Here is a 23,295-nt window from a genome sequence, read left to right as displayed (position 1 = left end):
AGCTAAGGCCCTGCCAGTGTAGCACTTTCTCAGGTGTCCATTTCTCTCATTGTACTACACAATGCCATTCATCTCACACAATCAATCCGTGGTAACACCTATGCACCCTGGGGACAGAAAACATCAACAGAATTTCCTTAATCTCGGTGACTTTGGAGATTTACGATATGAAGTACAAAGGATTGTGTCTTCAAATAGAGGATTTACTCTTTGAAAAGGAAGTTAATCTACATAATGGTATATCAAGTAGTTAGTGTGTAGTGCTTCTTTCACACAATGACTGAACATCTTCAGCTTTCACCCTTTACACATTATGTTGTCAGATAGTAACATGCAAGTTAACTCTACCAGACAACAGGGCAAATACCTGAGGCAGCATCTCTACATCAAAAATTAACGTCTGGGCATAATTTCAGTAACTTCATTAACATGTACAGAGAAGCTTTAAGTTTACTGCTTTTACTGTTTGAAAATAGAAAATAAAGAGAATCATAAAGTAGTTGCTATTATCACTGTTATATTACCCCCCAGTATGCTAATTTTGCTAAGGCACTGTGACAGTAGTGGGACCAACTCTAGTATACAGAATTATTATGTTAAATGGTTTATTGTAGCAATAAGGATTTGTTCACAGGGTATCAAGGGTGCATGAAAACAGTTTAACTGGCACATGGCCTCATCCAGAGTATAGTAAGTGGCAACAGAAAGAGGTAAACAGAGAAGAATTTCCTTTCTATATGATGCTATGCTATTAACTAATTTAAAAAATGCTTGTGTTCAGTCATATTTCAGTTACAAGATGCTTCATGTTTGACTTTTATTCTGTTGTTTTTGGAAAAGGAATGCATAAAGACGTATAAAGATACGCAAAAAGTGAGACACTTGTGATTATTTGTACATATGCTCAACACACACTCATGGTAAAAGTTTTTAGGCCAGCTGATGCCGGCAGGCTGCTTTAGGTCTTTAGTGGTGGAATTAGCTCCAGCTAGTGCCTCGCTCTCTGTTGTTTTTCACCCTGATTCAGCAGTCCTGGTCTTTACGCAGAGCCTCTGAAAGCTCAGCGGCCACAGGGAATGCCAGCTCATCGACTATTATAATGACGGCCTCCCTATTGCTCTCCGTCTCTCTCTGCCCTTCTCACCAGCACACCATCCCAATTGTCTCTCTCTCTTTGCGATCTGTCTTTCTGTCCTTCTTGCTGGACAAAGGCTGGTGTGAGTGTGTAGGATGCAATTGTGGCAGCACTAAAAGTTCATTGTCAACAGAAATGCGCAAAATGAATATCCCCATGGTAGGAATGGATGGATTCAAGATTTAGCTGTTTGGCAAACTGCAAACAAAGATCTAAAAATGAATGTCGCAGGCTAAAAATGAGAAGCTCATTATGAGAATGGGAATAGTTTCGAAGCTCAACAGTAAATAATCATTCTTTTTCAATCTGCTCCTGTTACAGATGTGACTTACCTTGCTGCACTAATACAGAAGTCAAACAAGAAAAATAGGGGCAACACACAGAAAATGTTGCTGATAACCTTATCGCATGCTTTGTAAACTGAAGGGGACATGGTGGACTCACCTTGAGCTTGTCAAAGCGTTCAGTGAGTGAGGACACCTGGTGCTCTCGGTGGCGCCCCACCAGCTTGCAGAGGGCACAAATGAGCTGGTCATCCACCAAGCAGTACATGTTGACCTTCTCATTCTCATGCTCCAGACAGGTCAGGCCACGAATGTGAGTGTCTGGCACTGGCTCCACCAGGCGGTGGCTGGTGAAGGGCTTCTTATTTGGGTGTGTTGCGCGCAGGCAGCGGTCACAGTACGATACCTCACATGTGACGCACGTTTTGACAGCCTCACGCGGTGGATCTTGCTCACAGAACTGGCAGCTGATGCGTGGATCCATTTTAGCCACGACAGCTGGGCTGTGGTTAGCGTTGGTGTGATTGGAGTGATTGGTGTGATTGGCGTGCGGATGGGAGTGGCTGGAAGTGGCCGGGCTGCCGCGGGCGCTGCTTCCACTTGTGCCACCACCACCGCCAATTGTTCCAGCTATTGTTCCGCTAATGGTGGCGGTGAAGGGCCGCTGCGGCTGCAGGCGCCGGCTCTCGGTGGGGGAGTTGGGGCCGCTAAGGGAGGCCTTTTGAAAGCGGTCAATGATGTTCTGCAGCGTCACATTGCGCTTAAGGCCCTCCAGGCCGCGGTGATTCAGCGTGATGACGTAACGGCACGTGGGGCACTGAAAGGCCGAGATGGACTCAAGGGGCTTGCTGGTGGAGCAGTGAGAAACCAGGATACGGTGGGCGCAGTTAAAGCACAGGCTGTGGGCACAGGGCAAGAGCAAGGGATCTTCAAACAACTCCAGGCAGATCGGGCAGGTCAGCTCAGACTCCAGTGTTTCCATCTTCAGTTGAACCAATCTAAAGGTGACATCAAATCCCACGGAAGCTGGCCAGTTACCTGCATCAAGAGGAAAAAGAAAGGTATGAGTATTTACAGTTACTGATTAAATAGGCCTCTGTTTAGGAACTTGAACTTACTGTACTTTTGTTCTTGGGGAATGTTTTATTGAATAGTGCAACAGAAAATGTACGCAAGTCATCAATCTGTCCATTCATGCTTTTCTGATTTTGAATGAATCACTCGTGAGATATTGGCTCGGTAAGAAGGAATGGCTTGTACAAATTTATCAGAAACATCACAAACAAACCTTTTCATGTATAGTTATATTTCAGCCTCTCAGCCTGCACAACCTGTTGCAGCCTTTAACACACAATTCCTCCTGCAGAGCTGTATGAGACGAAGAATGACTGAATGTGTTGAGGAAAAGGACAGAGGTTTGCCTGAACAGTAGGGCGGAAGGTAAAAATAAATCGAGTGAAGAGAATGACAGATGAAAGGAGATAAAGACGCACAGCAGCAGAAAAGGATTTAAAGGAACCTGAGGAAAACTTGTAGAGGGTCTCTGCATTTCTCTAACACCCTGTCAGCCTCTTATTCTTCAGGTTTTTTTTACTATTCATTCTTCCTGATCCATTTTTCTTTCTCTGGATCACCAATAACTTTGCAACAAACACTTAACTCCATGACCAGCTCACATCTTAAGACATCGTCCCAAAAACAATTTCGAGTGGGACAGCGAAAACAGTGCCTGAGCAAAACAATAAAATTGATTTCAGATCCCCCTCCTATTTCTCCAAGCCCTCCAAATCTCAGTATCTTGGAAGCTGCATATCAAGCTGTCTCCCCAGGGTAGCCTTAAAATCACTGACATGAGAAATCACCAATAACCCCCCTCCTTACCCTGCTGATTCAGTGGCACAAGAGTGTAGCTCACAGTTGCTCTCTATCCTTTTAAAGACACAAAGCAGACACCGTGAAACTATAGTATTAAACCGGACGACCTCAGATAGCTGACAGTGACAATCTCATTAAGCGAAAGACCGGCCTTGTCTCCCTCTGCACCAGTCATGCAGGAATTACTGATGACTGGGTTTAGTGGTTATGACTAATCAAAAACTACTTTTCACTCCTGGGACTGGGTCTCTACTCCTGTGGGTGACCTCTCTGAACTTTTGGTCATCGTGTGCAAGATACTACTCGACATAAAGCAACTTTAAACTGTCCAAACATGTGTTTCATTCTTCTCTTTTTCAACATTATAGCACTATGGCCTTGCTAGCTCTTTGTCAAAAAACATAAAAATCTATAAATTACTATGCAACTATTAGAGACCAACAATATGTTCCATGCCTTAATCAGATACACCTGATTCCTGATGGATAACAAAATTCAGAAGTTGTTGTCAAACATCATGCTAAAGTGACAACACAAAGTCCACCTTATTCCTCATATTAAGGTATATTAAGTTAGCTTTGCCATTCACAGCTCGTTTGCAATAACCATTGTGCAGAAACCATCATAACTTGTGTGCATTCAGTTGCATAGTGAACCAAGCATTACACAGCAACACATAATCTCTGAAACCAGAGAAGGACCAGAACGTCTGACTACTGCATAAGACAGAAACAGACCTCAAAGGCTCAAACTCATTTGCACTAACAAAAGTCTCCTCCCTTCTGCTGCACCAGAACCATGCTTCGACATTGAGCTGTGTTCAAAGCAAACATGATGTGAGCAGCAGCTAAGTGCTCAGGAAAGGCACTCAACTGGAGAAAGTAGTTATATGCACGCAGCAGCTTCGTTACAAAATTCATTATCTGGAAAAGAAATAAATAACTGCTTGGAGTCAATCAGGCAGATATTACACTGATAAAAAGGCGATGGGCATTGTTCTTGTGTGCAAATAAATGTGTGTGTGTGTGTGTGAGGCTGTGTATGAGTGTATGGGTGGTTATCTGTGAGAGAGCAGTGACTGTGGCTGTCCACACATACATACATAATGTCCTCCTCTCATATTCACCTTGGCTGCTGTTTATCAGATGCTTTATGTGGTTGTTATCACAGAACCTGGCCATGTTAGGTATAAAGAGAGAGAGAGAGAGTTGAGTGTAAAGCTACCACTGAGCGAGCAAGCATGAGGTCCTGCTTCATCACACCAACAATAGGTCTAATTTATCTCCACTGTATCAGCGAGTTGATAATCAGCGGCAGACAAATGGAAATAACAAGAGAAACAGGATGTGGGGGGAGGTGATGAAGGCAGGCAAGGACAACCTTTACGACCTTTCGATGACAAGTAAGGTCACCTGACCCTGAGGTTATAGACTCCAGGTACGAATATGACATGATTCTCCACATAAACCTTTAGCCTTTGCACTGCACAAAACTGTTTTTTTCATTTTCATTTGATTTTGCAGTGGATATCTTTTCTTCAGTTCTTTTATCAAGACAAACTGACGAAACATTTCCTTTATGCTTTATCATTTTCAATTTTTACTGCTACAACATCTTTCCACTCTCTTTTAAAACACTGATTTATAAAATTAAAGAAGCAAATTGTGTGTGATCTGTGTGATTAATATTTTCACAAGGAATGAAATTCTCACTGAGAGCAACAGTCAAGCTCCATATGACTGCTGTTTCAGTAAGCGTGTACGTCAACAACAGGAAACAAGGCACACATTCATTAAGCTTCTCCGGACGTGCAGTGACTCAAGATCATCAGGTCATCGCACGACCATGTGAACTTTACTCTAGATTCAGGTAAAAGTAATACCAACTGTGAACAACAATATCTTTGCATCACAGTATGTGGTCTTCAAGAGAAAAATCAAAGTCAATCAATACTTTCCTATTACATTTCAGAATATCATTTTCTCCACCTCTTTATTGGCATTTGAGAAATAAAACAAAGGAAATAACACAAATCCCACAGTTCCCTTCTCACTTACAAACATAAACCATGTGTCATTAGCACAAATATGCTGTGGAATTGTACATCTATCAAGAAAGCAAGAAAACAATCAGAGAGACCGAAACAGAATCAAAACCCTCAATTATTAAGCTCATCAAATCGATAGAGATGAGTGCTTCACCCTTAGGCTGGACTTCTACAACTGTCCAATTCAAGTGTTGACTGAATCAGCAGTCTCACTTTATTCCCTAGGACAGAATTCACCAGTGCTGCTTATGCTGATGTTAATGTGACTGTGTTTAACGGAGCATGGTGTTATAATTAACACCAAGCTTTAACACACCATCAGCAGGCCCATTAAGCTTTAGCTATGTCACTCTGGGGAAACAATGGCTGGCTATGATAGGAGCCACTTAGGGGCCGAATCACTAGCTTCATGGTAAAGGTGTCTTGCAGACAGGCCGACACAGAAACACACATACATTCACAAATAACGTACACACACAGCCAGAACTACACATTTACAAGCACAAACTTTCTCTGTCTCGCTGTCTCTCTTCATCTGCCATTCTTGTTAAGGTGAAGTGTCCCATCTGGATGGATAACAGCTTGAGCTGTTGCTTGGGGGAAAAAAAAAACACACATCACAAGCATACACACACAGTCACATACACATACAGATATAAAGCTGTATGGCACTCACTCTGATCTATTGTTGTGCTGATTACTGTAGCAAGAGTTTTTGGTCTCACTCAGAGCTTGCAGTGAAACAGATGAAACAACAACAACAACAACAGGGACATCACTGATGATTCATTAGTCCATCTGAAGAGGAAAGGCTGGATACATATATTTTTTAGTACACGCATACACACACTCACACTCTGAATTTTAATCTGCTCATGCTTTATACTTTTTCTTCAAACATCCTGAAATATGCAAACACCCATAACGAGAAAACCATCTCAGTCCTGCTCTTTTCAGACTGTGGGGAGGGGAAATGGACTAGCTGCTAACAAATTTAGACAGCCATTGGGTACATGATAGGTTGTTGCTATTTGCTTGCAAGACAGTAATAAATTCCACTCTAACATAGATGACACACTAAAAATAGATAATACTAGATATGATTTCTTGTGTGGGCCTTACAAAAGTCCTTTTTGTGTTTGCTTTGTCAAAAGAGACCCTACCATATCTTTATGTCATGCAGTTTTGTGTACTAGCACAACATACAATCAAACATGGTCAACTCTTAGTCACTTCTACTTTAGGAAATATCATGGGTCTGATAGGATAATCAAGCAGCTACTTTGCTGCTATGGGGGTCAAAAGATTTAGGTCATGAAGTGATGCTGACCAATTGCTGTTAAGGAAACATTTTATGCTGTTAATTTATGCTGCGTAAATATTTGCAGTTATTGGGAAAAGTGGTGTCTGTAACCTCAAATTAAATTGACAGAAATCCGGGATTAAAACACTATTAATAATCCTGATTTGCAATAAAATTTTATGAACCCACTGCAATCCTCCAAGGACCTATGTGTAGTATGTATCTGTGTATGGAGGTATTTTTATCCTTCAGTCAGATGCAATACATATAGCAGTAGTAATATATTCCACCACACGTTTATGAGACATGGCCTTGGGGAATGCCCCAAAATAGAAAACACTGAAGTCACGCTTTCTGTCATTTCATAATCTTGCAAACACAGAAACAATAAAAGAGGCTGTTTATTTTAAAGCACAGTCATGGCCCCCTGAGTCTATGGATGCATGAGTATGAATTCACTTTGCTGACGCATGCATCAGTCTAAAGAAAAGGCATTTGTGGAACAAAGATGATTATCCTTGTATAAACAATCTACTTGTAAAAACCAAATTGCTCCCCTCTGAATTACAGTAGCACAGCTGCCGAGCCAAAACGAGAGCTTAATGGACACTTGATGATTTAGGGATGAGGGGGCAACAGTTAAAACAAATCACCACACCTGGGCCTCTGAACCAAAGAACCAAGTGCATCCCCACTGCAGCAGTTACATTTATTTCTTAAGGGACTATTGTTAAGACCACAATGGCTCAGTTCTTGTATTCCTCAAGTGGCAACCTCCAGGGCTGAAAAATGAAGCCATTGCAAAGTGCCAAAAACTGCAGTTCCTTGAATGGCCACTTGAGGCCGGCTCCAAAAATGAGTCAATCCCCATAAACCCCTGTGTTAAAATGCCAAAGATATTACAGCCTGGTACAAAAAATGGTTTTGTCTCTATAGCTAATTTCCCCGTATTATGCATAATTAAAGGCGTGGCCGCTTTGAGTGACAGGTACTACCATGGCAACGATGTTGATTGGGTAACGTAACCATGTCCTAACCCTAGATTCAAACAGTATAGGTGTCGCCTTAGCCATCGCTATTTCAGTGTGTTTTCAGGTCATGAAAGTTAATTATAACATTTTGGTCGACTAAAAAAAGATGTTCAGTTTTTTCAGGTATTTGAGTTTTGTTTTAATAGTTTTAAGCCTGTTTTTTCACTAGCGAAAATTAGCATTAGCATTATCACAGTTAACCATGGACTGTATGGTTGTAAATGCAACGTGCTAACCAAGATGGCAGCTAGCCGCAAGCGTTAGGGTCAGCTCCACCCTCTCATCAAAATATGATCATTTTTGGCTCCAAAAATCTTAAATGGCGATGGTCAAAATGCAGCCTTGAGGCTTCAAAACGAGAATCCACAAACCAATGGGTGACGTCATGGTGGCTACGTCCCTTATTGTTTTACAGTCTATGGTATTCCTTCATGTTGGTGATCCTGCATTTAAAAGTTCTTCTGAAATCCCCACCAGCATCATTAACATCTAATCTAATCTAATCTAATCTGACAAAACACAATTTTTTTCTTTTCAAACCTTACAAAGTTGAAAATAGAGCATGCACTGTATAATGTGCAAAAACTGACTGGACACAAGCGATAGCTCCTATTTATTTCACTGAAAGCAATTCACATTAATGATACAAAGAGACATGCTGAGGTGCAACCAGAGCCAGATGTTAGACATCCATCAAAGAGACTTCTTCATGGAGAGGAGAGCAGAATAAAAGATTACTTCCAGGAGAGGCATATGCTTCAGTGCAAGTTAGATTACACGGGTATTAACAACCTAAACCCGAGGTTTAAACCTAACAAATGCATAAAAACAGAGCCAGTTAATGACAGATGCATCCAACTGACACACATAAATACACACACTGAAATGTACTTTGAGCCTTTGGTCACAACTCTAGTACCAGCAGCTTTCATCAGTGGCTACTGACTCAATCTCAACACTGTGATCAGTTTTTCATTGTCACATTGACAGTGTATCTGCCACCCCATATCCCGAACACCCCCAATCTCTCCATCCACACTCCCACTACTCTCTCTTCCCTAGGTGTACCTGGAATCTATCCATCTCGGAGGCTGTCAATCACAGGTTTATCACGGTAAAGCAAGAGGAGCAGAAAATCACATAGTTGAGGTTTAAAGGCTCCAGAGAGCAAGGCAACAGTAAACAACAGCAGCAGGGGGTCTGCGGTCTTCTTTTTGCAGGGGCTTTGGAAAACACACACTGATACATCACCATGTTTATCCCTGTGGGACAGCAAAGCCGGTTACAAATACATTTATATTCTCATTATTGGAAAATACCATAAATTTGTCATGAATGAAATTTGCTTTTTGTAGTAAAGTACTTTTTGGTATCGAAAATTTGTTTAAACAAATAGCTTAAAGAATAGTTAATTAAAGCCATAGGCAGAGAGATAATTTACCATACATTTTCATTGTCTTCTAATATACTGGAGGTGATGGAAAAATACAAATGAATGCAAAACTTCCCTAAAGATTGAAGGAATTAAGAACTCTAACAACTAATTAGCCAACCACTTAACCACTAAGCTGGAACAAAGCAGTGCCTGTATGTACTGCAAATCATGTTGACACACAAACTTTATTGATGTTTCAATTTACATAGATAGATGAAGAACTTGTTCAACATTTTGGCAAATATGTTTATTTGCTTTCTTGCAGAAAGATGATCAATACCACTCTCATGTCTGTATGCTAAATATTAAGCTCTAGCCAGTAGACTTTTAGCTTTAGCTTAAGTTACAGAGTGGGGAAAACAGCCAGCCTAATTATCACACTATATCTGACCAACTGTGGTTTTTTGTGGTGAACTGTTTTTTGGCAAGACCATTGACTGTATATAAATATGGATGTCATGACAGCTCCATGGATGTATAAAGAAAACTGGATACAGCGTTGGGGGCAGGGCCCCGTTCATTCCTACGAAGGTTGCTCACTGGTGCATGAGCCAAAAAGGCCAATTCCTGCTGTAAAGAAAAACCCAGATGAAAACATACTGCGCATGCTTTATGGGCTGCATGAGGCCACGGAGCATGCTCACTAGAGACTTCCACCGGCTGAGACAGCTAACGTCTGGTTTAGCCCTCTGGCTAACTTGAATGGGGATAAAACAATTCAATCTTGTGGCTCTTCTAGACTTTCGAAATGTGATCGAACTGAATGGATCAAATTCTGATAGTAAAACGAGTCATTTTGCGGGGGTTGAGACGCTCAGAAAAAATTATCCACTGATTTACAGATGTCTCTTTCACAATATAAGTCTATGGGAAAAAGTCTTTTAGGCCAGTGTGTATCACGTGTAATCACACCGTTTGGCCACTATGTCAAATTTGCTTCAAAGCTCGGCCCTATTCCTGTATCTCTTTCTATTTATACATCCATGGACAGCTCCCCAAAAGTGAAGCCAAAACATCTGAAACACCCCCTGGTGGCTGGCTGCAGTATAGGTCATAAATCCCGCCACCTTCATGTAAGTGGATCGGACATAAGCCAAACTAAAAAATCAAAGTCAAATAAATTTTTCCCAAAGATGGTTTCTGTCATTTTAGGTAGTTCTTATTATGCTGATGTTTGTCTAAGTGCTCATTTTTCTGATAAGTTTGTGTGACTCTACTGTGCAGACTCCGACTCCAAATGACGTCACACAAGCAAGACCGCTGCTCCCCGTGGAGAGATATTTTGGCTTCACTTCTGCATAACGGTAGGAAGTGGAGATGTGTTGTCCATAGTTATATACAGTCAATGGGCAAGATGTCTGCACATCCCTGTCTGGAAACCTCAATGCGAAAACAAAACTTGTTTTTGGTTATCTAAGTGAACCAGCTGCTGGCTTTAAACATATATTTGCTGTACAGATGTGAGAGTGGTATTTGTCTACTTATAGTAAGAACTCTAACAATCTTTCTGTATGCTGTTTCAAGAAAAATGGCAATAACATCATCACTTTTAGTTAAATATTAGTTTAATGTTTTAACCCCAGCGTGCACTAGTTCAATAGCTGTTTGCTAGAGGTCTGATAGAGGACAGCTGCATTCATGGTAGCCCTTATGTTGATTCTCCACACTAGTTTGGGGCTAAACAAAGACAGATGACTAACTGACAACCCGACTGTGTAGTCTGTGAGTTGAGTCTGCCGTGGACCTGTTGTTGAGCAGTGAGCATTCCACAAATATCTCCAAACATGCAATAGGATAAAGATGCTAATAAGAAATTAAAAGCTTACACTGCATGCTTGCTCATGTGAAACAGTAATGCATTACTAATTAAAAAGCTGCCTGGAAGAAAAAAGAAAAATGGAGCTTGAAATTTTTATGGAGGAGGGAAAATGTATAAACATGGCACGATAAGATGATGGTTTGATTTCTCTCTCTGCGTCGCACTCTTGTCTCTCTCTGTCTCCCTAAAACAAGGAGCTTTCATTCATTACTTTGAGAGGTAACCAAATACCACGCCTGGCGCCAACACGTGTCTTTGCAGAGAATAGCTGGCCTGTTTGTGCGATGTTGGTAAATCAGACTTTTACACACACTTTTTTTGGCGGGGCACAGGTACTAATCAAAGGTGCACACATAAAAACAACTAATAAAAACACCCTAAAGTAGCACTGCTGTATGAATACTTTCATTAGTGACAGTGTCTGCATTCATAACTCTCAAGCCTTGGCCCTAAAACATGGCATTTCCCCTAATCACCTCAGCTGAGTATTTAAACCAGAAAGAAACAGGACATTGTTTGAGTGGATTCAGCGGAATTCAGCTGCATTAGTGGATTGAAATTCTGGCATTTTTCAGAGAGCAATTCATTTGAGCAATCGGGGTTAAAATACCCACAAGCATAAGATACATGTCAGGACCAGGCACTGCCGAGTTTTGGCAGACATCAAGAGACGTCAGTTATTCATTGCTATGGTTTTGGTAAAAGGAAATGGGACAGCCCCAAAAATGTTCTCCAGCTGACCAGAACACACCAAAACAGTACATATGATTATATAAGAGGGATCAAGTAGCGCATTAAACTTGTTGTGTTACATTTCCGTGCAGTCTTTGACAGGAGCCATGTGTCCACATGCAGCTGCTTCACGGGATAAAAAGGAATGTTTTAACATATGAGACTCTGGTCTGGATTCCTTTCCCCTTCCTTCTCACTGTTTCCCTTCATCTTCCCCTCTTTTCTTCCTCTAGTCTCACTCATCTTCCCGCCTCCACTTGCCCAATCTTTCCTCACTGTCCCTCTGTCTCTTCCTGACTTTCTCTCTTTTTCTCTCTCTGGAGCAGACCTCAGAACAGGCTGGTTTCATCAAACATGTGATTCCTATTCATAGAATGTAAACAGTAATGCAGCCAAGCCGGTGTTTCCATTTCGCATTCAGTGCAGTTGAGTAGACTGGCTTAAGCTTAACCCTCTCACTGCTGTATTGGAAATAGCTCCTACTACAAAACCAGTTTCAAAATAACTCTAAAATGATAGGTTGCATGATGCCATATCTGAAGGTATTATATTGCTTATATGTTATGTTTGCCGTCTTTTCATTAGTTAGTGTACTTTTACAAACAAATCAATCTGTATTATGTGCAATGCAAATTGATTCTGTAATTAATGCATTTTTCTTTACTGCAGTTTCAAATCATTTGATCACAGACTGCCAGTAAGAGTCCCTATAAGGGAAACATTTCACATTATTTAAAAATATTCTTTTTAACAAAATCCACTTTCTCAATTGCCTTGCAAGCATCTGACAGGCTTCAAGGTCAGCCTGCACTCCTCTACTACATCAGTGGAGTATGAAAAAGGCAGAAGGCAGAGTTTTGTGACTCACTGTACCAGTTAGCTTTTCCATTCCCTGGTTACCAGTGTTAGCTCTTGATGGGAAAACATGGGCTGGGACTCATCTGGGGGACAAATTATCTCAGTTCACCTCACTGTGCCTTAAGTCGATCTCACGGAAAACTGCCATTATCATTTTTTACACCAATACTGCATGAGTGATATTGGCACAGTATAGCGAAATAGTGTTCTGGTCTAGTTATTGACGTATTAGATGTCATTCAAAGTAAAGCTTGGCATTGACATGATTTATCACCTGTCAATATATTCATATTGTGATGAAATACTGATATTGAGTTTTCACTGTATACACTACATATACAGTGCATGTTTGTGCATGTAATGGAATGATTGAAGACTGATAATACTAAAAATATCTCACATACAGAGAGCTGAAACAATTGAGGATATTTTAAAAATATGTATTATATAATATTTTCATACCATTGAAACATCATTATAAGATATTGACAGGATGTCTTACATTTCAGTGTCATTTTAAAAATATTCATATGATCCTAATTTGAACCAAAGGAAATTAAAGACCCATGATTAAAAAATATACTGTAATACATACTGTACAAGCTGCATATCTGTCTGCCCACATAAATTAAAAAGGGATTTTGAATCCTGTCACTGTGCCCAAATTCTGCATAAATTTAGCTGTGCTTGTGCATTGGGGATAATGTTTATGGCTTCTGTTTCTCTGTCACTTATACATGTCTAGTGCATTCAAAAAAGCAAGAATCAGTATGTGCACAGTGCTGCCTTATGCTTATGGGTGTGTGTTATTTATGCCTCTGATACATGACTTCTCATGCAGGTGTGTGTTACAATAACATGGACCCCTATGACTCTCTAAGCTTGTCACCTTAAGTGCACCTGTGTGTCACTTTCACAGCCGTACTTGTCTCTTACATTATTTTCACTGCCTGTCAGCAGTGCTGATGAGGGCTCTACTCTGTGAAGGACATTGCTGCTGATGCAAGACCCTGAAAATAAAATAAACAATCAATTCATGTCAAGCATGCGGCCGAGCCAGACTTGCTAATTGGTTTAATACATTTATACATGAAAGCAGAATTAAATAAGATTTTCACAGGGTTGTGCCAGTGAGTAGAACACACCTCCTCTCTTTTACCATCCACTTAATACTTCTGCCTGTTACAGTTTGCTGGCCTGTGGGTAATAAAGTTAATACTGTCAGACGTCGTCTCATCAGCTCTGTAGGCTCTTTCTGCTGCTGTGGAGAGCCTTATCGGGGCTCAACACAACACTGTGTAGCAACCATGCCCCTGCCTCACTTTACGCCGCTTCCATTATTCATATGTATTTGCCCAGGTGAGAACCAACCCGGGATCAGAAGTTGGGAGAACAGCTTATTAGATATTTAGACGTGGCTGAGCATGCTGGAAGGAGGAAAAGATGAAGAGAGAGGGAGAACAAAGGTGCCGCTAACTGTTAACAAAGGCAAAAGTGTAATCAGGAAGCAGCCTTCGAGCCCACTGGCTAGTGTTCGGGTTGTGAACAGATGACCCTCAATGTCAGGCTCTTCAGACAGACACCACTAAAATAGACAGTACCATGTAATTCCTCTCTTCAAATATTTTCTTTCCTGTAACACACTTACAGAACTTGGATACTACAGTTACGTATACTAGTTTAAAACCGACCAGGGCAAATAGAGCTGGTCACGTTCATAGTAATGGATATATTGCTCCAACTGGACTTCCTGAATTGTATTTCATTGTCTCTGACGCAACACACAATCACCTATACAGCCCTGTGTGGTTGTGGCAGAGCTGTTTTCGGACTGAATGCCCAGTTATAAATAAATAAAATCACTTTTCTTATGGTAGATCAGTCTCTTCCTTACCCACCACATTTGGTTCTCTGTCATTGTTTTACATTTGGTGCTGCTTGTAGTTTGTATCTGACAAATATACTTTCTTTTAAGCCTCCATTTGGTTGCTGAAGCTCAGTAAGACTACTGAGTTTGTTCACATACACAAAGAACACTGACTAACATTTCCAAAGCCACTTCACCTTGAATATTGTCCAAGAGCTGAAGCATTGATTTGGTTTTATTTCCTATTACCAAGCTTGTTGGAAGTCTACAGTAACAACATTTTTGGAGTGAAATGATTGCCCTGCATGCACTGATGAAACTGTAATGACATAAAATAAGATGATAGACTGAAAAAGCACATACTGCTGAACTTGAGAAATCTATTGTCTTGCCTTGCAGAAAACCAACTTGCTTGTATTGACAGTTGATGTCAATTCAGCTTCAATTTTTCTATATTTTCATCTGACTGTGTGTGTGTGAAGCGAGTGCTGCAAGTTAATAGCTTACCTTTTACTGGAATTTTCTATAAATATGCAAATGTTCTCCAGATCGTGTGAAAAGGCAATCTAGGCACCAATAAAACGACATCCTAAGCTTCCAAAAAAGAGGATCTTTTCAATGGAAAATTGCAGTCCCTGTGCTACACACCTATATTAGACTGGAAAGACTATCAAGAAAACAATCACCTTTTATATGAAGATTGATGACATATTCCTGAAAAGTTTTCTCATTGCGAAAAATTGCTGACACCTTCAAATCCATTGTATTTGTGCTCTAAATGAGCAGGCTAACTGATCCGTAAGGTGCCAGCCACTTTATCAATAGCTTGCCAAACTGTATTAGCATATGTCCAAGCTGGTGTTATTGATTCTAATGGAGACAGACACACAGCTCAATACAAAGGTATCAAAATCCTGACAATCCTGTTCATTTGACAGCTGCCCCTATTAAGAAACATCTCTGAGAAAAGATACTGTGCCTGTTAACTGCAATGTTTTTGTTTATTTGGAAATGACAGGAGGATGGACATTTTTCTTCCTCGGTATAGCTTAAGACACAAAATCAAAATCGTTCAGGAGGAGAGAAACCTATACTCTCTTGCAGCTAGATCCTGCTTGTGTGTGTTGATAACACTAAGATGAAGGAAAGACTCGATGTCTTGGTGGTGGATGTGTGTGTGCTACCTCGTGTGCCTGCTGTTTCCTAAATCTGCCTACACTGACAGCTGGGGTTCAATCTTCCGAACTGTCTGCGCATCCTGCCAGCCGAGAGAAATACATTTATACGCTTGATACAAAAGATAGTACAGATGAAAGACTTGTTGGAGTTGTCTCGGCTGAATCATCCGTAACCCCATTACACACAGTCAGAGCAACTAACCTCGTTTTGGGGACGACTCTGCCTCCCTCCTTCCCTCTCACAATAGAGGTGGGGGGGGGAGAAGAAAAAAAAACAGTGTGAAATGACAAAATGAAATCGACGATTCAATATTTTTAACTCTAGATGGATTTTCCATTCCCGCGCTACTGCCCTCAGTGTAAAAGGCCTTACTGCCACACCTCATGCTGCACGTTGTAGGACAACGTGTGTCCAGCCATACAAGGGCTGCATTAAGCCTGATGTGATGGTAAATTTCTCACAACCATTAAAGTAAATTGAACTGGACTGAGCTGTCAACACTGAGAATAGGCTGCTTGACCAAAAGCTATTAAACCCAAGATTTCTTGCTCTAAGTACAGCATTCACCTTGGGTCAAAGTCTGTACACTTCCCCCCCAACATAATACATCCAGGAGGGCCATTTCCACTTAATAAAGGTTCCATTAATAAAACAGTAGGTGTTTGTGATGTGTTACTAGGCTTTTCACTTATTTACGATGACCAGGTGTGAAAGAGAGGGGGAGAGGAAGATAAAAAATACATAAGTAAACTGAAGGAGATGAAAAACACAGGGAGGTCAAGAGAAATCAGCTCAAAAATAGATCACACAGAGAGAGAAAAACAAAAAGAGCAATAAAGACAGAGAGAGGGGAGGAGAGGTGGGAGACCTTGTCACCAGTGTGACCCCAGGGAGGGGGTTCCTGTCCTCTATCTCGCTCTCGCTCTACAAAGTCAGAGCCTTCTATTTATACAGCACTGTAATGTTTGGCATTTCCTTCAAGGGGGGAAGAGTATGAGCCATTGTTTTCTTTGGCTGCTGTTCGATTGGCTCTGTGGGCTCCTTGCGTTGAAATGTCAGAGGCTTGTAGGTCTATTTGTTCAATCAGCTTTATTTATCACTGATAAACACTAATTTGTTGCTTCTCGAGATGGGAAATCTTATTATCATGAGTGGTGAAAAAAAAAGGTGCTTTTTAACACAATGGATGAGCTCAGACAGCTGTTTGATTGATCAAGGGTTTTTTTTCTCTACCCTTTGTGAAATATTGATATGATACATGCTGTAGGTTGCCGGTGTGTGGTAGAACATCCACGCGCTGTTTGGAGTAGCAGGATGGTGTCCCGCCTACAGAGAATGACACATAACTGAAGATCTATCTTGATGCGAGGACTGACAGATTGCATTTTTATTTTCATTTTGACACCAAAAGAGCATGGTGACATGTAGATGTAAATGCAATGGACTGGGGGCACTGTACCGCTTATTGCATTTGAATATTATCCACTGTACAGCGGGTTAAGTCTTTGAAAATTAAATGTAAAATGCAGTTTTCATTTTGTTAGAAATTGTTAGAAAACGACATTTTAATTTTAATTGTGGAAAATCAGGTTACATGGTTTATATTGCATTTAAATCAAATATTAATTAACATTTGAATATTGTTCACTGTACAGCTTTTCTATTTTCATTTTAATATGGTCATAGAACGCCCATACGAGTATGTGAAAATGAAAATGAAAATTGGATTATTGCATTTGCATTTTCATTTTCATTTTTACTCAAATAACACATACATATGTGGAAAATTATAATACTATTGTGGAATTACATTTTCATTTTCAAGTTTACATTATCATTTTAATATAGTCCCCTATAGGCTTCCATACACAGTCATTTCCTCCCAGGCAGTTCCAAGAAGTCGCTCTGAACTTAAGGAGCAGACAACTTCACTGACAAAGAGGAAAACCCAAGCAATGTAATGTAATACAATCCTTCTAACAAATAAAACCACATAAAATGCAAGTGTATCATAGTATGCATACAAAATTTTAATGTGACCTCACGGAAACCAAGAAAAAAGTCTTTTTCTAGATGATGATCTAGGATCTTTTTAATGGAGTTAGCTCTCAAACACTCTCTAAAACATTTTGAATAATGTGTTTGTGAACTGAGAAAACTCCCTCGCTGTAAGCTCCGCAACCAAAGCTGACACAAATCAATAGGTTGTTAGTTAAACAATAGCTGCCCAACATTGCTGCATTTTAAAAATAGCTGGTCCCCTGGGCACTGCAAAACCAATGAGAATACTTGTGAAGGTTAACAATGCCTACTGCTACATCAATATTGAACCGCAAAGACTGACAAAACAAGAGCGTAGTCCAAAGGTTTTTCCCGCTTGAGGCAGGTTCACAGGAACCCCCTACTCCTGATAATGATGGGTCTGGATAAAATGGCCAACTTCAGTGGAACAATTTCACATTTTAAGCAACTAATAGTGATACAGTATAACCTCCAGCAGGCATGACAGATGATACACATTTAGCAGAAAGTCTCAGAAGAATATCAGAGATTTCTACAAATCTCTGGAACTAACCAGCTAATCAGAGGGGAGCAGAGAGGAAAAAAGCTGCTTTTAGAAAGAAGGTGATCCTTAGAAATGTCTGCTGGGTGGATGAGTGTGTATGATGAAAGTATGTATGTGAGTGCATGAGTCAATCAAGACATGCTTGTTTTCCATCTTCTACCCCCATGACTTTTTGTCTTTGGTCTGCGCTCAGTGTAGCTATTAAACCTTCCTCAGAACCTTCCAAACATCCTTGAAGCTCAAAAATCTTTTTTTCATGCGTCCTCCTGTTTACACCTACCCTCTCAATCCGTCTCTTTATAGTTATTTCTCTCTCTCTGCCTCCACTTTCCATGCTCAATTGCTCTATTTTTATCAAAACTGCATCTTGGCCTGTGCTGGTATTACCATGGTGAGTAGAGATGTTCATTATAGCAAGCTACAAGCCCCTGTTAAATGGCCCAGAAAGGAAAGGAGTGGGTTACTAACAGGTTTCTAATATAGTTGGACGTGAGAAATGTTTATGAAAACAATCTTCTAATGCACTGACATGTGAAACGAGTTAGAATTGTAATTCTGGTACACTGCTTTAAATATATATCATCAGATAATTAATTAAATGTTTAGAAACATACTAAAAACTCTCATAATTCAGAAATTCAGTGATCACTGCAAACGAGAAAAACAGCACAACATTATTGTGTTAAACTACACAAGTATTTACCCCTGGGTCGCACCACTCCCAGCATCACACTCTGGGCTGAGCTCCCCACCTCCACAACCTCTATAGCTCAAGCATCCCCGCGAGAGGAGGTGTAATACTCCACCCAGAAGGGAGCTTTCTGGGGTGGGCAGTATGACGGCAGAGTTGGGCCTGATCCCCGGTTCCTGGTGCCAGCAGGTTAGATCATGGGAAACACGTGCGATGCTTTAGGAGTACACACAAGCAGCTGGCTGTTAACTAGCACGGTGGGAGGTTGGCCGCCTGCTCAGCCTCAGCTGCTGTTAGGCTGGGGTGGAAAAGCCCCCCTCTCTCTTCCTGGGTTGATTCTTAGGATTTAGACTCCAGTGTTTTGCGGTATATTGTGTTTTGCATGCTTCAAAGAAAAAGTACAAAGTGCAATCACAACTACAGCAAGTTTTGTTTGGTTAAAACCATAACCCATGACAGAAAACATTATTTCTGCTACATTTTTGTATTTAGGTGTTTGGGTTGAAGCTAAGGCTGCATAATTCAGACTTTTCTCTCCTAATACCAATACCTCAATTCAGGATATAAGTTGATACCAATTACCATTCCAACATCACTACAATCTCCACATATTTTTCATTCAACTGGTAAATTTAAACTATTTATTTCCCTGTCTGTCAAAATTAAATTACAAATTTAATCTTCAATTGTTTTTTTCTTCCCCACAGTTTCAAAGGTCTTCTCATTAACCCATTTCCTACATCAGTATCTAACCAAACACCTGAATGAAGCTGTTTTAATTCAATTCATAACAAATATTAATTTCAAGATGATCTCTTCTTATTGGAATAAGGAGTCTAAGTAATTGCCTGCACACTCCTTTCTGAAATGAACCTTCCTGCTGATACTCAAATTTTGAGGCATCTTAGTACATTTATTCAATGTCACTTGAGCTCAAGTTATATTTTTTACATCTCCCAAAACAAACTGAAACTTTGGAGGAAACGCTCTAAAATTTCAACTAACCCCTTTAAATGTACCTGGTGTGAAGACAGTTTTAAAATAAGAGATTATTCTTGTGGCCAATTTATCTGTCCAATAAGGTTCAATCTAGAGAGTCCCCTGGCTAATCGAGTTTCAAAGGGCACAGCCCTTAAACCAACAGATTTAAGCTGCAGCAGGAGCGATGGCAGGCAATTTGATTTTAGCCTCATGGGATTCCAGTGCACACTAATGCCTTGTAATGCTATCCAAACCCTCTGGATATTCAGCCTTTGCCTCAGGGGAACACAACCAATATACCTTCAATGAAGTCAAAATGTGTAAACAATTCACCTGTTATTGTGACAGATCTTTGCAGACACATCTTTGGAGTAGAGCTTTTAGGCTGTCGCATGTATGCTCCATGACATCATTTATTTTTTACTGTATATGTAATCTGTTATCCATGTGTACAACACTTGTGTATACAGTAATACAATGTCATTAATCTCAACTCAAAAGGTTTGTACTAGATGACACACTGAGATGAGAAAGTGAGATGGAAAAAAAAGGAAAGAAAATGTAGCCAGAGAGAGGAATGCAAAGACAGCAGAGAAATGAGCTTAACCCCCCCCCCCCCAAAAAACTAAATAAAAAAAGGAAAACATCAGAGATGATTCTTTTAGTTTATTCTGGGCTTCATGTGTTTCAGATTATTGTTCTCCAAATTCTATTTCTCTGTCTTGGGTTAGAGGGTCCCAGACTGAAGCCTGGGCTCTGCCTGCTGCTTATTGGTTTTAACTGGTTTACCTTTTGGGATTGGACCATGACATGTTCTCTGTCACTGCTAGTTTGTCATCTGAGCTACCCTTCCACACATGTAAAGTTATAACCAAATAAGCAATGGTTCATATCATGTGATACATTTCTGGCCCTCCAATACTTGAGTTACAGAAGAAAGCGTATCGAATTAGGCCTAAAATATGTTTTGCTTTAGTAAGCAACCAGACATCTATATCTTCTTTGTGGTCCGGAGTGGTACTGCAATAAGTCTGTTAACTTCTGGTACCACGTTTTCTTCCAAAAAAGGCACACAAACCACTTTATTCCTAACACATAGTTGTTTTACAGAGGCCAGCCAAAGACTTGGAAACTAAGTTTTAGCTTTAAGATATTAGTCTGGAGGACATCCGCTGACGATCAATTGAGCAAAACAGCTGGAAGCTCAACCAATCGGCAAACTATGGGAAGTGGATTAGATGATGATGGGAAAGAGGACCGCATTGGGTTTTCAGCTGGTAAAAAACTGACCAAATTGAATGCAATGTAATTTCAGTGTATGATGCCTCTTGCCAAAGCAAATGTCTGTTGATCTTTGCCAGACTGCAGTAAGCAAAATGAAATTTGTAGACTGGCTTTAGAAGGCTAATAGTTTACTCTACAAGCCTTTGCATTGCACTGAATGGCAACTTAAAAAGTTTGACAATTCCAAAAGCATTAATCAATCTTAACTGCAAGACCAAAGAGCATATGCTTTTCTTTAGCATTTCCCACCAAGTGCATTGCCTGTTCCTTATTTCTGTATGCCCTGTTCTGCTCAGATAGCGTTGCATGCCAGCTGACCAGCTGGGTGCAACTGTTCAGTCCCAGTCTGAAACTGACTTCAAACAGTTGTGTGGCCTTCTGTCTGTCTCACCATGACACTGGCAGATGTTTAATGCCCAATCAGTGTAACAATAAAATCATATTAATATGGCTTTTGGCCAGAATGAGAAAATTAAGCAATGTGGTGCTGAGCATGAGAACTTTTTTGCTGTTTTATGTGCAGTGTGAACGCATCTGGGAGAAAGACTATGCCTCTCTTGGCAGGGACCTTCATTGCACTGAGTGCGGTGACGAGATCAAAGGAGTCTGGAGACAAAAACAGGAGGCAATCTGTCACACACATACATCCATGCTATGTCAGCCTGAACTCCCACATTCAATCCCTGGATAAGTTCTATAATCACATAGAAACCATTTCCTCTATTAATGAAAGCTCCCCCATCAAGACCTGGCAATCTGTTAGTTGCATTCAGTTTTTATACATGCCATGATTAATTACTACTCCTTTCACATATACATTTCATGCATCATTTCATCTCAATTGTACTAATCATTAAGACAATAAAATTGATTAATTTTTTCATGGCAAACAAAATTTATCTGTTTTTTTTTATAGTAATGCTTTCAGAGTGACATTCTCTGTCAGCATTATGCGAAAATGTTAATTAACACATCTGGCAAGTCGTGAAGATGTTGATACTGAACGTATGATTTAAGGTTAGGGAAAGGTCATAGTCTTGATTTAATACAGAAAAATGTCAGCAGTGACTTTGAAACATGAGAAACATGTTTTATTAACATTTAGCCAAAACCACAATCTTTCACTGACCTTAACCAATGTGCTTTCCTTTCCTAAACCTAGCCACATGTGACACTGGTGTCAACACCCTGCTTTTCATACGCCCACCATCCACCCACCACCTCCCTATAACCCTTAATTCATTCAAAAAAAAAAAAACATAATCCAAGCAGTGATTACATTTGGTACAGCAACATAATCGAGAAAACAATTTAGCAATATATAACCTAATTACTAGGAGACAGGTTTGACTGTTGTTTGTCACTCAGGCTGCTAGTTATTGCGATTTATTTGTGATGCATCTCAAATGATTCATATGACTGTCAACAGCAAATGTCAGTTGCTTCTAAAACAGTGGCTGGTTAGAGAGCAGGAATGTAACTGCTGTTCCTCTGGTTCTGACACTTCCCATCTAACATAGCCCCTGGCCATAATTTCTTCTCTGCTATGTCATCTCTTGTGGTTAATATGAAGCTTGTTGAGGATCTCTAAGGGTTATTTACACTTTTTATACTTTGATATGTAGACATGCAGTTTTTTCGAAAACAAGCAATGATATACATGATTTTGCAACTGCTCTACACAAATCACAAAACCCTGGAAAGTATTCAGTACTGTGATTATGCTTGCTTCAGTGCTCACTTTTTACCAAACCAAAATCTTCTTTCATTATAGGCCTAACATTTGCTAGTACAGAAGGGTTTTCTCAGCTCATTTACTATCCATATGTGCACAAACAACTTGGCTGAGGGTAAGAACATTTCATTAAAGGGGCCATGTCTGCTCTCTGAGATGATTTATTTGAACCATTGAGAAGTATTAGTGGAATTTCTGTGGTCTGGATATGTTGTAAAGCTGGGACACTGTGACGAATGGTAAGGCGTGGAGTGAAGGGCAGGGATTTTAAAACATCAGGGGTGAGGATTCATGGCTTCTTTTGGTATGTGCATTGGCTTCATGACATTGACCACCTCAGGGCAAATACACATCAGTTTTTTCCTGGTCTTTGGTGATTTTTCCTGTCATGAGGGTCAGATAATGGTATACTACTAGCAGCAGTACCAACCTCAGATTGTCAGGTTGTATGTTTGAAAGTTTCATTACAGTCA

The 23,295-nt window shown here is 40.3% G+C and overlaps 1 protein-coding gene across 4 annotated transcripts in view; it reads right to left on the bottom strand.

The window, feature by feature from the left end:
* Positions 1–23,295, bottom strand: part of mid2 (midline 2) — a 143,495-nt gene that overhangs the window by 69,369 nt on the left and 50,831 nt on the right. For all 4 annotated transcript variants that reach the window (XM_067599418.1, XM_067599417.1, XM_067599420.1 and 1 more), the window contains one exon: positions 1,580–2,457. In XM_067599418.1, coding sequence (XP_067455519.1) covers positions 1,580–2,401 — 822 coding nt within the window. In that variant the 5' untranslated portion in view covers positions 2,402–2,457. The remainder of the gene's footprint in view (positions 1–1,579; positions 2,458–23,295) is intronic.

The sequence above is a fragment of the Thunnus thynnus genome, chromosome 9 (assembly GCF_963924715.1).
Source record: "Thunnus thynnus chromosome 9, fThuThy2.1, whole genome shotgun sequence".
In the NCBI taxonomy this organism is placed as follows: Eukaryota; Metazoa; Chordata; class Actinopteri; order Scombriformes; family Scombridae; genus Thunnus; species Thunnus thynnus.
This window is presented reverse-complemented; position numbering and strand designations above follow the sequence as displayed.